Source organism: Zingiber officinale, chromosome 1A (genome assembly GCF_018446385.1).
Source record: "Zingiber officinale cultivar Zhangliang chromosome 1A, Zo_v1.1, whole genome shotgun sequence".
Taxonomy (NCBI): Eukaryota; Viridiplantae; Streptophyta; class Magnoliopsida; order Zingiberales; family Zingiberaceae; genus Zingiber; species Zingiber officinale.
Window position 1 is genome coordinate 80,098,812 of NC_055987.1, and position 14,362 is coordinate 80,113,173.

The 14,362-nt window shown below is 37.2% G+C and overlaps 1 protein-coding gene across 1 annotated transcript; it reads left to right on the forward strand.

Moving 5' to 3' along the window:
• The first annotated feature begins 10,075 nt into the window (after positions 1-10,075).
• Positions 10,076-11,151, forward strand: LOC122005774 (bZIP transcription factor 53-like). The gene has a single exon (XM_042560974.1). The coding sequence runs from the start codon at positions 10,540-10,542 to the stop codon at positions 10,978-10,980; it is 441 nt and encodes a 146-aa protein (XP_042416908.1). The 5' UTR covers positions 10,076-10,539; the 3' UTR covers positions 10,981-11,151.
• The last annotated feature ends 3,211 nt before the right edge of the window (positions 11,152-14,362 follow it).

A 14,362-nucleotide genomic window follows, 5' to 3' on the forward strand; every position in this document is an offset into this window, starting at 1 on the left:
AAGTTGCTGGAAACGACAACAAGCCTCAGATCCACTCGTTCTCGTCCCTTCCTTGCTCCTCCTCTTTTTCCCCTCCGAAGAAGATACCCCCTCAGGAACTCTCGTTTCCTCCTATTTATTTCCTCCTCAGATCTCAGGTATCAGCTATACGGTTTAGATCCCTCCTGTCCATATTCAACGGTCTGGATTCGCCACAAATTTTAGACCTTTACCAGCACTTCATCCATGGCTCATATTAAACCAAAATACTGATGTAGAGCTCTGATTATTCTTCCTTATAAACCTTCAAGCATACATCAACAATTGGTTAACAAATATTCCATAATTGCTAATTAATCAACAAAGTCCAGTGAACGACTAAAATCATTTATCATAGATAAAATGCACAATTAAAGTTCGATAAGCAACTGAAAATCTGGAGAATAACACTCAAATATTGAAGTGAAATGACAAGTATCACCTAGTGAGGGCGGGGTTACTTTCTTACCCTTAGACTTAGTAAATTTAAACATTCATACATACATACAGCGGAAGACATACCAAGCATATGAATATGAAATAACAAGGTTTAACTTAAATAGTCATAGTATCCATTTCTAGCACATGCATAAGGAATCATAAAAGACATCACATAACATAACATATTATTCTAAGTTCATTTCAGCAGGTCATTTTATTTTTTTAGCCAAGTCACCATCATACATCTCTTGCCCCTTTCCGCTGCTCCTCTAGTTTCTCCATTCTTTACCTTTTTCTGTGGTACAAGGAAAAGTATCTGTAAGCACTCAAGGCTTAGTGAGATCCTTTCCTACTCACAAAACCAACGTAATCATGCAACATCATCAAATCATACTTTAGAGTAATTGATGCTCATCTCATCATGAAATTAAAACATATCATATCATGGCATGAATCTCCATAATAACATAACGTAAGGTAGACAATATATTATGGCATAAATCTTATCATAATACATGTAACATCATATCCTAGCATGAATCACATCATAACATAAGAAATCATCATATCATGGTATAGTTCATATCATAGCATGGAGGTACTAACATAACATAAGAAAATCATCATATCATGGTATAGATCATATCATAACATAAGTGTACATCATAGCATGAGTAAATCATCATATCATGGTATAGATCATATCATAACATAAGTGTACATCATAGCATGAGTAAATCATCATATCATGAGCATGGATGCAAGATGTCCTTTAAAACATGAGAAATGTCATGTACAATATGCCTTTCAAAACATGATTTATGTCATGGGTGGGATATCTTAAAACAATATCATATAGTACTTGAAAATAATCTCAACATGAAAGGGGCCCGGCTTAGTACCACATACATACATAATGCGCGCATCCTAAGTAGACCCAAGGTAGCTAGTCTTGAACGTACTAGGAAACTAGGCCCGTAGCTCGACCTAGGGGCACGTAAGGAGCCCACCCTTTACTAGGCCCGTAATTCGACCTAGGGGCGCATGAGGAGCCCACCCTTTTGGTACAAGCCATTCAAAGTAAAATACATGCCATATCATATCTCTATCATTTCATAACATAATTATGTCGTTCATAGCATATCTTATTCATGTCATTCATAACATATCATGTTCATGTCATTCATAACATATCATAATCATGTTATTCATAGCATATCATAATCATGTCATTCATAGCATATCATGTTCATGTCCTTCATAGCATATCGTTGTCATTCGTAACATATCATATTCATGTCATTCATAAGGTATGCATAAATGGGCACATAGCCATGCATACTTGGGCACACAGCCATCATACTTGTCTTGGGCACATAGCCATCATATTTGGGCACATAGCCATTTTTAGATATCATTCTCATGCATGGTTCATAAGCATATTCAAATGAGCAATATGACACAAAAAGAAAACATAATCATGTATGGTTCACAAGTTAACTTCTTCTAATTCATGTCATGGCAAGGGAAGTACATATTGAGTCATAACTTAGTCTAAATTCTCAACCCACTAAGGGTGGCCGAAACATGCATAGGCTCACTTAGGTTTCATGAAATCATACAAGCAAATGAACCCACATTCATTTCCATAACATTTAACATAGGGAACATCATAAGCATATGTGATTTTAGGTTCTATGCTTCCTAGGGTTTTAAACCCACCTTGGCCGAAACATACAAGGTCCCATCTAGGTTACATATAGCATGTAAGCATGTGAATCTAAATAAATTTTTCCATACATTTATCATAGGCATTCACATGAGCATATTAGGTTAAAGTTTAAGCTTCCTAAGTTCACCAAATGTAAGTGGCCGAATGCCACCAAAGCATGGATTCTAGACATGTGGGTACTCATAAATTTCATAGCATACATAGAGAGGAACATAAACATGTTAGGGTTGAATTTAGGCTTGCCTAAGCCCTACATTTCATGGTGGCCGAATGTTTAACATGTGAAAAACATAACCCTAAGCAACTTGAAAACTCAAGTGCATAATGTTATCTTCATATCTTTTCATAAGGTAAAACATAAGCAAGCTAGATTTGAGGTTGAGCCTCACTAAGGTATTTAAATCCCTACATGGCCGAAACCTTGTGATAGGGTCCTCCTAGTTCTAAGCAACATACAAGTTATAAACATCAAGAGAACATTAACAACATATGGTGGAAAACTTCATACTTAATACTTCTTCTAGAATTTACAAGCATGTGAGTACCTTATGAATTTCATAGCATATCATGGGGAGGAACATAAACATGTTAGGGTTGAATTTAGGCTTGTTTAAGCCTTACATTTCATGTTGGCCGAAAGTTTATCAAGTAAAATACCTAACCCTAAATAACATGAATCCCAAGTGCTTTATGTCATTTTTCATATCTTTTCATAAAGAGAAACATAAGCAAGCTAGATTTGAGGTTTAACCTCCTTAAGGTATTAAATCCCTTCGTGGCCGAAACCTTAAAGTAGGGGTCTACTAGTTCTAAGCAACATACAAGTACAAACATCAAGAAAAACATTCATATAACATCATAGAATAGGTCATAGACATGTTAGTTTTTAACTTGAGTTTTCCTAGGTTTTAAACCTCTTCATGGCCGAACCCTAAGGTAGGGTATTACCTAACCCTAAGCCTTATACAAGCATGAAATATCAAGGTTATATTCATAACATATCATGAGGAAAACTTAAACTTATGGATTTTGGTTTTTAAGCTTCCATAACTTCACAAGCATCATAACCGAAATTTCTAAAGGAGAACTCTAGGTTAAAATTTCATATAAACTCAAACGAAAACCATAGAACCACTTGTACCACAGGTGAGGGAATACTCACATCCTCTTGCTTGGTCTTTTCCTAAGAGAAGGTACCCTTGGTGAAAATAAAGAAGAGAGCTCCTCCTCCTAGTGCTCCTTTGTGTTTTTCTTGCTTGTGAGAGGTAGATCTTGAGGGTTCCTCCTTGTAGTTTGGTTTTCTTAGGGAGAAAACCTTAGTTAGATTTTTGGAAAAGAAAAGAGGGGGCTCTAGGTCACGGCAAGGTGAGGGAAGGGAAGAAAAAATGAAGTCTCTTCTTGATTTTTCCCTTTATGCTAGGTGGAAGTAAGAAGCAAAAAGAGGCTTTGCTTTCCCCTCTTCTTAACTCATCTTTTAGTCTCTTAATGATGAAGAAATGTCTTCATTCATCCCCCTACTTCCTCTCCTCTCCTTCTCTCTTGTTATCCACGAAAATGAAAAGAAGAAGAAGAAGACAATTTGTCTTTTTCTTGCTTTCTTCTCTTAATCATGGTCTTACCTTTATCTACAATATCCATTCTCTATTTAACAATAACTCATGATGGTCTAGTGGTAATTCTATAATTCTTAGCTTAAGAAGGTTCAAGGTTCAATATATATATATATATATATATGTATATATATATATATATATATATATATATATATATATATATATATATATATATATATATATATATATATATATATTTCTATCTTATTTTCTTTTATTCTAAAAGAAATCTTCACCTACATAGCTTAAGAAATTTGTGGGTGTTACAGTACCCCATACCTCGACCATGCCAACAAGCATCTACTAGTCGACTGGTGTAAGTACCAGTCGACTGGTACCTTACATTCACTCATACTCATCCTATCCGGAGTCGCCTTTGAAGCCCTCTTCCTCGGCCTTCGTCCCTCAGATGCACTCGAGCCTGCGACTCTTCTCCGTGCCATCCTTCACGTTGCCTTGAAGTCCGCTTCCTTTGGTTTCACTCCGTTGCTGAGGTCCGCAGTCCCTCGGATGCACCATCCTTCACCGATCAAACACATATCAAAATACATATAAAAGTCTAACTTAAACTCTTTGACACACACATCAAAATCATGATCATACCGATCAAACTTGGGTCGATTGCACCAACACCTTAGTCATTTTTAGCTGCCCATTCGACCACTCAGGGGGAATGGTAGCTTGGAGTGAAGCTTGTCCTAGTTATGCCTGCTCGACCACTTTGAGTAGTGGTAGCTAAAGTCATGTAGACAGTGACCCTCATTGTTATGTAGCTAGATAGCTACTCTACATCTTGCCCATCTCAGCCACATTGATGTAGTGGTACTTGGAGATGCGAGCAATTGTCATAGTCCTACCCGCTCGATCACTCAGATGTAGTGGTGGCTGGAGTGGAGTGTAGGAGTGATGCATACATGTGCATATGCATATGATGCACAGGCATCTTTCAGAGATATATCTACATTTGCTTATGATTGTTGTATTTGATTAAGTTATGATTGTTGCATATGGTTGTCATACTTCATACTTGTTTATTTATCATACATGTATATGTTGTCAGTTATATTACTTAGGTATTATGAGTAGATATATTGTTGATTCTTAGTGAGTCTACTGATCACTATACTATGTGTATTAGATCTAGATTGGATATGTGCATTTATTATATCAGTTATGATTATGTGTATTTATTATATCATATATGATCATGTTGTTATTTCCCTACTAAGATTGTATGCTTTGATCTCCATATTTTATATTGACCATGCACTGTCTATGTCTATTACCCGCTAAGTCACTCAGACTCACCACCCCTTTTACTAGTTTTCTTTCGCCAAGTAGCAAGTAGAGGATTTATGAAGTCACTTAGAGATCCTGTCCACCAGTCCCATGTCACATCGAGCATCTTCTTTTGTTGTTACTTTTACTCGCATTATTTGTTTTCAGACTTATTCATGTATTGAATAACTTGTGTGTGGATTTTTGGACTTGTGGTGTCCTTTTATTTGATTATGTAATTGTTGTGTTTAAGTCGTGCCAGCACATAGTTTGTCTTTTTAGTTTGGGTGGCCCACCTTTGGTCTTCTGTTATATTTTTGTTACAGCTGTGTGAACTACTGATTATTCTGTGTGATTGTGTATGATACCAGTCGTGTGGGTTGCTTATTATCCTGCGCGGTCATGTATGATTCCAACCATGTGCGTTGTAGGTTATAATACTTGTACAGTCATGTGGCTATGTATCTAGGTTTCGTATATTGTCACAATAGAGGAGATGATGTCTGTTTACTATGTATCTAGGTTTCGTATATTGTCACAATAGAGGAGATGATGTCTGTTTATCGGGCAGGGACTCCCTCGGGACGTGACATAAAAGGTTTGGAATGGAAAATATTAAGGAAATAAAAACAACAATGGAAACTAATATAATATTAGATATTGATCCAAATAGAAAACCTGTTGACCTTAAATATTATTGAAGTGTTATAGATAAAGCGATCTAACATGATATTTTATTTTATTTGTGTATTATGTGTAAATAGATGTCTTAAGGAATCTCACTTAACTAATGTTAAAATAATCTTTAGATTTCTAAAAGGCACACTTAATGTAGGAATGTGGTACCCTAGGACAATGAACTTTGAACTTATAGGATTTTCTGATTCAAATTATACCAATTGTAAACTGGACTAAAAAAGTACAAGTAGTGGGGATACCAGCTCCTTGGACTATCACTTGTCAGCCGGTTTAGTAAAAAATAGCATTGTGTTATTTTATCTACTACTGAAGCAAAATATATAGCAATGGGTGAATGTGTAACACGATTATTATGGATGATCCACACTTTAAAAGACTTTTACTTATAATACAAAAATATAAAAATCTTTATTGATAATATTAGCTCAATCAACTTAACCAAAAAACTAGTACATCATTCAAGAACAAAACATATTGAAATCAAATATCATTTTGTAAGGGACCATGTAGCCAGAGGAGACATTGAACTTAACTATGTTGAGTCTAAATCAAATTTACGAAGGCTCCGAACCAAGTAAATCAGTATGTCTTGTTTATTTCTTTTCCTTCTTGCTTGATGATTTTATTCCACTGCACACTTATTTTTTAAAGTCTGAAAAGACTCATTTTTAAATACAAATGATTCACCCCCCTCCTCTCACGTGCACATCATCCTATAGACTTGACTAGGCTTAGAGATTTAAACATGAGAAATTTAGACAACTCATCACACTAAGCATAGAGGAATTATATTTAGGCCACACTCAAATTATTTTATGATCATACTCATTAATGAAACTATTTGATAGAGTTAGATTCATTCACTAAGAATTATGATGCATTATACTAACACATGAGTCTATATTACAGGTTTTTGCTTGAGGATAAACAAATGTTTAAGTTTGTGAGTGTAATGTGTGTGGATTATATATATTTTTATACACTATTTGATGTAGATTTACTTGCATTTCATGAGCATGATTTATGTTATTGCACCCTATTTCATCATTATATCAATATAATTATTCTTTTTATTCAGATATCTACTCTTTGCGTATTTTCATCGGTAAGACATATTTTGGAGTAAAAACATAGCAAAAACAAACACTAGTGCCACTTTAGAGGAAAATTAGCAAAATACGGTTGTGCCACCTTACACAATCGTGTTTCATCAGCTAACATAGACATGTCTCATGAGACATGGCAGTGTCTCTCAGGAGCTAGCGAGAGATTGTCCAGAGACATACACGACACAGTTGTGCCCAAAGGCACAACCGTGTCTCTCTCCCGTCAGACCAACCTTGAGGTTGTGACCAAGGGACATGGACATGACCGTGCTTCAGTCCCAAAGATTCCACGAGCAAGTCGTGCCCCAGAGACACAGTCATGCCTCCTTTTCCAGAGTTTCTCATTGTTGGCCATACCTGAAAGGCACAATCGTGCCTCCTTTTCCCATGGTTTACACGCCACAAACGTGCCCCTCAGGCACAGCTATGTGGTGTGGAGGCATGGTCATGTCTCCCGAGATCTTCTTCCCCTTTTGAAAGGAGAAAGGGTTTTTCCCTCTAGGGAGACTCACAAGGTCCAGATCCATATCACATTCTAATGATTTATCGACTATCTGAGATCGATTTCATCATCTCGTCCATCATCCAAGTAAGGAAATCTTCTCAAAGACTCTGATTCACTCGGCTAAGCTTTCTCTTCTCTCTTCTTCTAGATTTGAGTTGCAGAATGCTATTCTTTATGTCTTTGAATTCTATTTCCCTTGTTATAGAGTGGATTTTTGAATTTTAGGATATAGGGAGTAATTGTAATATGATATTGATGTATACACTATGGATTTGCCAATTTCCTAGTTCAATGACATATTTATGCCTTGTTCTTATTTGATTAAATGTATATGTTTGATGAATGTTTGACTGAATGAATGTAAAGGATTGATCACCATATAGGGGAGATACTCTAGATCATATATCAGGAGAGCCTTAGTGACAGAGGGTATCTCTTTAACCAGACCTTCTAGAGTATCACCTAGAAATGAAGGTCAATTCTCTATAAGAGATTATGTAATTAAAGCTTAATGAGTTTATCCCTATTCCATGTAAGAAAGTGATTTGTATAATTTAGACTATATAACTGGAGGACCCTCATGTGATAGGGGGGGGGGGTATCTCTTTAACCGAACTTTCTACGTTACCTCTTCCACTTAATGGCATTGAATTTCAATGAGATAAACACTCTGGCACAATCGTCATAGGGTTATTTCGATATTTAGTTAGAATCCCTATAAGAGTACAAACATAGAGGCTAGGAGATGAACAATTCATGGTAGATCAACTAACATTATAATTAAATAAAAATCTTAGAATCATTTCTCAACCAACTTTCCAAACTCACTAGCATCTTCCGGACCTCTTGCTCTCCTCTCTTTCTCTCTTTTTTTCTCTTACATTCGTGACCTCAACCAATCTAGTTAGTCTAAATAACTTGCTTCGTAGACTCGACTAGTGCTTAATCCACAGTTTCTACGGGATCGATATTTTATTACTTGGCGATATAACCGTGCACTTGCAGTCGTACAATAGAAGAGGGTTATTCCCTTTTGAGGGAACCCTAGAACAACCATTTTCTTTGTCATCGCGATGATTCGTCCACCATCGGAGATTGGAACGTATTTGAAGACGTCGACATTGATTGGATAAGTATTATCTTCTCTTCATTTCCAATTTAGAGTTGTAGAATGCTATTTTTTACGTCTTTTGATTGTTTCTCATTCTCTATAGAGTAGTTATCCAAATTATAGAAGTAGGAACTAGCTGCAATGTAATTGTTGATGTATGAACTAAATATTTGTTAACTTTCTTACTGCATGATATGTTTATTCCTTGTTTTGGTTTTATTTTGTATGTTAGAAATAGCTTAGGACATGGAGAGTTGGTCACAATGTAGACGTGATAATCTAGGTGAATCGTAAAGCCCTAGTGAATGGGGTGGTCTCGCAAAGCGAACTTCTACCTTCAATATAAACCGGCTTGCCAGAAGGGGATAACTATCTTAGGACTTGATGGGTTTGCCCCAATTTGATGTCAGGAAGAATAGGGCATAATCTAGATTTACAATGGAGGCCTAGTGGCAGGAGTCTCTCCGTAAAGCAAAATATTCTAACATTATTGCCTTACAAAGAGGCGTCGAGGTTAGGTAGACACGCTTGTATACTCCTCCCAAATCCATATCGATAATTTGAAATAGGACACCCTACATATGAGTAAACATAGAGGTAAGAAGGTGAATAATACTTAGGGCATCAACAAACATCATAAGGAAACCAAAGTTCTAGAATCATTCCTCCAATTTAGATTTTCCTCTTAACCATTCAATTACTCTAAATCTCTCAATGGCGCTCTCTCTCTCTCTCAACTCTCTCTCAGTTGCTTTGTGAACTCAATCCACTTTGATTTTCTAAATAACTAGTCTTGCAAACTCAATTAGTGTTTAATTAATCTCGTGAGATCGATATTTTATTACTTGACGACAATCATACACTTACGGTATTCAACACATCACAAGTCGACAGGTTAGATCGGCTGATCCACTTGGCAAGTCGGTGTCATTCGATGAGTTGGAGTTGTTTGGTGAGTCAGAGATGTAGTGTTCGGCAAGTTGGAGTTGTTCGACAAGTCAGGTAGTCGGCTAAACTTGGTCAATCAATAGCTCAGGGTGCATTCTAATGCTTAGGGTACTCGGTAGGTCACATGGAGTCTATATTGACAAAATCTTAGATTGGGTCACACTGTTTCTCTGTTGACCGAGTCAAGGGTCAGTCACTTGAACCCAAATCTTACATCTACATCAATGTTCAAGAAAAATTTAAAGGTGCTCCTAGGACAGTGATATAATAGTAATATACTTTCTCAATTTTTTAGATATAAGGGTTGAATCTTAACTATAATAAATTAATGAATAAATTTTTTACTGATAAAAATTTTCATGGAATCAGATCGATCATCTGATGATCTATAAAATTAATTGGGAAAAGTGAAACCCTTATTATCAATAAAAAATTCAAAGAGAATGTTATTGTATTTTAGGGACAGTGAGAAAACTCCAACATCATAGCATCCAAGGAGATTATCTAATTACAATTTCACTTCTTGCATTTGTTTGTAATTATGTTCTTTATGTTTTTTTTTGTTATAGCTGTCGTAGTAGATTATTATTTCCCTGCTTTCTGAAGCTAATCGAATATACCAGGTATTCCAATAAATATCCCAAATTAGCGTTCCGTTCCAACCTCCTCCGTTCTCCGGTTGGTGGATTTAACTCCGCTCTCTATTCCAGTTAACTTATCCTCCCTGCTCTTCCTCCTTTCTTTGCCCCGATCTCGCTTCTTGTCTTTCGATCGTTTTCTCCCGGATTCTGACTCCCAAAATCTGATCTTTAGGCCCTTTCTTTGTTCTATTTTTATTTATAGTTTTTTTTTTTGGTTTGCTGTTCTTAATGCAAATCTCATCGGAAACGGTATTCTAGCCCTTAATGCATCTCTCTGATCTTACCATCTGCTTCCTACACTCCTTCTCCGTCGTCTTCCTTTATTGGTCCTATGTGATCCCGTGACCGGATCGATTCGTTCAGTTTGTTCAAGGCGTCTTTTTTCTTCTTTTTTTGTTATTTTCTATCAATCCGATTTCAGATACTGTTGCATTAAGAAAAGGATCGATGTCTTGCTTGCCTTCCCGCCGTTCTTCGAGTTCCGAAGGGGATTCGCAACCTGTGATCGACGAGCACGAGCGGAAGCGGAAGCGGATGCTCTCCAACAGGGAGTCTGCCAGGCGATCGAGGATGAGGAAGCAGCAGCACTTGAAGGAGCTGATGAGCGAAGAAGAGGAGATCAAGAGCCAAAACGCCCAAATCTCGATGCAGATCCCTGCGGTGACGCAGCAGTACATGGAGTTGGAGTCCGACAACGCCGTCCTGCGGGTGCAGATCCACGAGCTGACGCAGAGGCTGCAGTCGATAAACTCGATGCTGCGTAACGTCGCGGAGGTAAGTGGGATGACCATGGACACCCCGGAGATGCCTGATCCTCTTCTGAAGCCATGGCAGATTCCTTGCCTGACGCACCCAATTATGGCCAACGCCCAAACGCTGCAATTCTGAAGTGTCCGGGTTCTACAAGCAAGGTCTTGATATTTCTTAGTATCAAATTTATACATGTAACTTTAACGGTGTTGTTGTTTGTGCAATAAGTTTAATTTGTGTGTGCGCTTAAAGGAACATTGTGTTGTTTTCTGGTTTTCTTGGTTAAAGCTTTGCATCTGTTCTGTTCTATTCTCTTTTCTTCTCTTCTCTTTTGATTAACATTGATATATGTACATCTTGAAAGAATGACGACAAATGAATGTTGTGATCATGTTTTTGAAACACATTGTACTGATTGTGTTGTGTTTGGTCTGATAATAAATATCACATTGACAACAAAATGATTGTTCTGAGCATTTTCGTGGAACACGTTGTACGTTATTTTGTTGTGTTCGGTCCGCTAATAAATATCACATTCTGGAAAGACAGTGAAAGCAAAGTTTAACAGGAAATGCTCTGTTTACCTTTTTGTGTAGAGGAGAGCAATCGAATTTTGTCCGGTAACTATGCTATAGACAGTAATCCCTTGGTTAACTTGGAATTCACGAATGGTGATCGCTGCTGAATTCTTGTCAGATTAAAATCACGACTGTGGGTGTAAATTTCCAATCTTGACCCCTGTTTTCATCGCCAAAAATAAGTGAGCTATTGTTGTTTCCCATTCTCACCCTACTCTCTCCTAAAAACAAATGCTCACATCATTTCTTAACTTTTTCATTACAAATTTGCTATAGAAGTGTTTGATCATGCTGTTTTTTAAGCAAGGTATTATTCTTACCTATATTTGATTTCCTTCGTGCAATGCGGGGATCTATTTGCTTAATCTTCATCTACTCTTTCATCATCGGATTGACAAGTTTTAAAGGCTGTTGGAGTTCTTTGGCAACACTGAAAACAACCTAAAGTATTGTTCGGTAGCTAAAAAAATCGAAGCTTACCATAAAAAAACTCTTAACCTCTAAAATGGCAGCACCAACAATATTATTATAGCACGCAGTGGCAGATCCAGAAATTTAAGTATGAAAGGGCAGATCATAATAAACAAGGGACGGTATCCTCCATCTCCACCGATGGAATTACTAGGGATTCCATCGCTAGCAAGGAGGGGCGACCGTCGATGTCGCCCCCGTACTGGATCCGCCCCTGATAGCACGACATGTAAAATTCTATCTAGGGTGAAGATTGGCCTGCAACATTGACGACATTTCAATAGCACCGACGACATCTAAAATCTGATCCAAAATATTTCCATTCTATAATAAATCCTTTCAAACATTGTCGACCTAATGTACTATTCAATAGCTAAAAAAATCAATGTTTTCCAAAGACCGTAAACCTCTTGAAGCACCAACATTGGCACCCACGACATTCCTACAGCACAGACTACATCTAAAATCCTGTCTAAGATGAAACTTTTCGCTCTAAGCAATCATGTAACATACAACGCAGACCTATAGCACTGGAGACATGCATGTTTTCTTAGTCTTCTACGAATCTTTGCGTTGTATTTTTATTCTAAGATTAGCATTATCTATTTTTTTCGCTATGCATTTTATGAACCCTATCTCTTATCTCTCTTTTTGTTAATGCTTCAGTGAGTCTTAGCCAAAATATGTATCTAACCGGTGCACTTAATTAGCCTTATTACATTCAATCAAAAACTACACCTATGTATTTTTGGGACTTGTCTATTTCTGAAAACATCTAAGGTCACTTAATCTAAGCATTGTAAGGTCATCAATGACTTTAGGTAAAACTCATTTATGGCCTTACAATACTTAGGATCAGTTCAAACTAAAATCATTGTATTTCTAGAAGCCTACTGAATATAACCATGCCCTTAGACCTAAATTGCACTGCCTAAATTGAAAACTATGAGTTTCTTAAATTGGCACAACTTTGGCCAAACTCGCTCATGTGTTGGATCAAGAAAGCGCTAGAGGAGGGTGAACAAAGCACTTCGTATGCTTTTCAAAATCGTTCGAAATCAGAATCATGCAGTAGAAAATCAAAGACAGACAAGGTTTTATTTGGTTCGTAGCCTCGTGGCTACTACTCCAAGGCTTGCAATCACTTTGACCGCTTTCAATGGGCAATCATTATTAACCTTCTTCTTTAAAGAGAAGAAGGTCCGTTTATTTTACAATGATAGAGTTCGAAAACAACCTTATTGACCCTTAGAAGAAATCCGTACAAATGAAACTATTACAAAGTTGCAACTACGAAACATTACCAAATGCTAGGCTCATATAAGCTTGTAGCGGTGTCACGAAATTGTTGCGTCTTTAAAGCTTGAGGGCAATAGCATTTTGGAGTCTTAGAAGTGTAGACAAGCACTTTGATGTCTCTTTGTAGTATGGTCTCGTAGTGTCAAAGCTTTGGCACAAAATGGAAGCATAAAGGCATAAAAAGGATTATATAAAACTGCTATTGAAAGTCCCTTTAAAGATGATTCTGGGCACCTAGACCAGCCCCAAGCACCCCCCCCCCCCCATCTTGTCTTTTCCGATCCATCTCCGTTGGTGAGTTGGCCATATCCGAGCGCTTGGCTTACTTCCGAGTGCCTATAATGCTGACGTGGGTTGACCAGATTGAAACTTGATCCGCCTTGTCTTTATCCCTTCTTGAGCGCCTGGATGTTGATGTGAGTGTTGGGATTTTCGAGCCGCAAAAACTGCTTTTTGCGTTACGGAAACCCCGAAATCTTCTGCCACCGGATCCGTGTAATTTTTCATGTACGTGTTTTCTAATCCTAGATCTACTTTAGATCTACATGTTTAGGAGTTTATACCTTTGATGCGAAGCCCTTCGCTTATCCCGCTCGTCCAAGAAGATGCCGGATCTCAAGGGTGTCAAGTGAACACCCCTCTATGTGTATCCACACGAACAATTAGGCGGAGAAGAAACACTTAGAGTGTGCTAGCACTCTTTGAGGGATTCGACCAAGGAGGAGGAGAGGGAGAGAAGAAGAAGCAAGGAGGAATAATGATCGATTATGAAAATAAGAGTAAAAAATGGCTTTAAGTATTTTCATATAATGAAAATACTTAATGCTCATTAACACCATTAATGAGCCTCATTAATGAGCCTTAATGAGTATTTAATATTCTTCATTAAATGATCATTTTGAAACTCATTCGAAATTTGAATCTAAAATTCAAATTGAATTCCATTTATCATTGAATTCAAAATTCAATGAATATCATCATTAAGCCTCACTTGAGTCTAACTCAAGTCTAACCTCACTTGAGTCTAACTCAAGTCTAACCTCACTTGAGTCTAACTCAAGTCTAACTCAATTGAGTCTTATTCAATTAATCTAATTTGAATTACTCTTAATCTAATTTGGTTCATCACATGAACCTAATCCTCTAGGTACATCAAATGAACCTAATCTCCA

What these genes read in the sequence shown, in the direction of transcription:
- LOC122005774 (XM_042560974.1), top strand. Translation starts at nt 10,540, where the DNA reads ATGTCTTGCTTGCCTTCCCGCCGTTCTTCGAGTTCCGAAGGGGATTCG.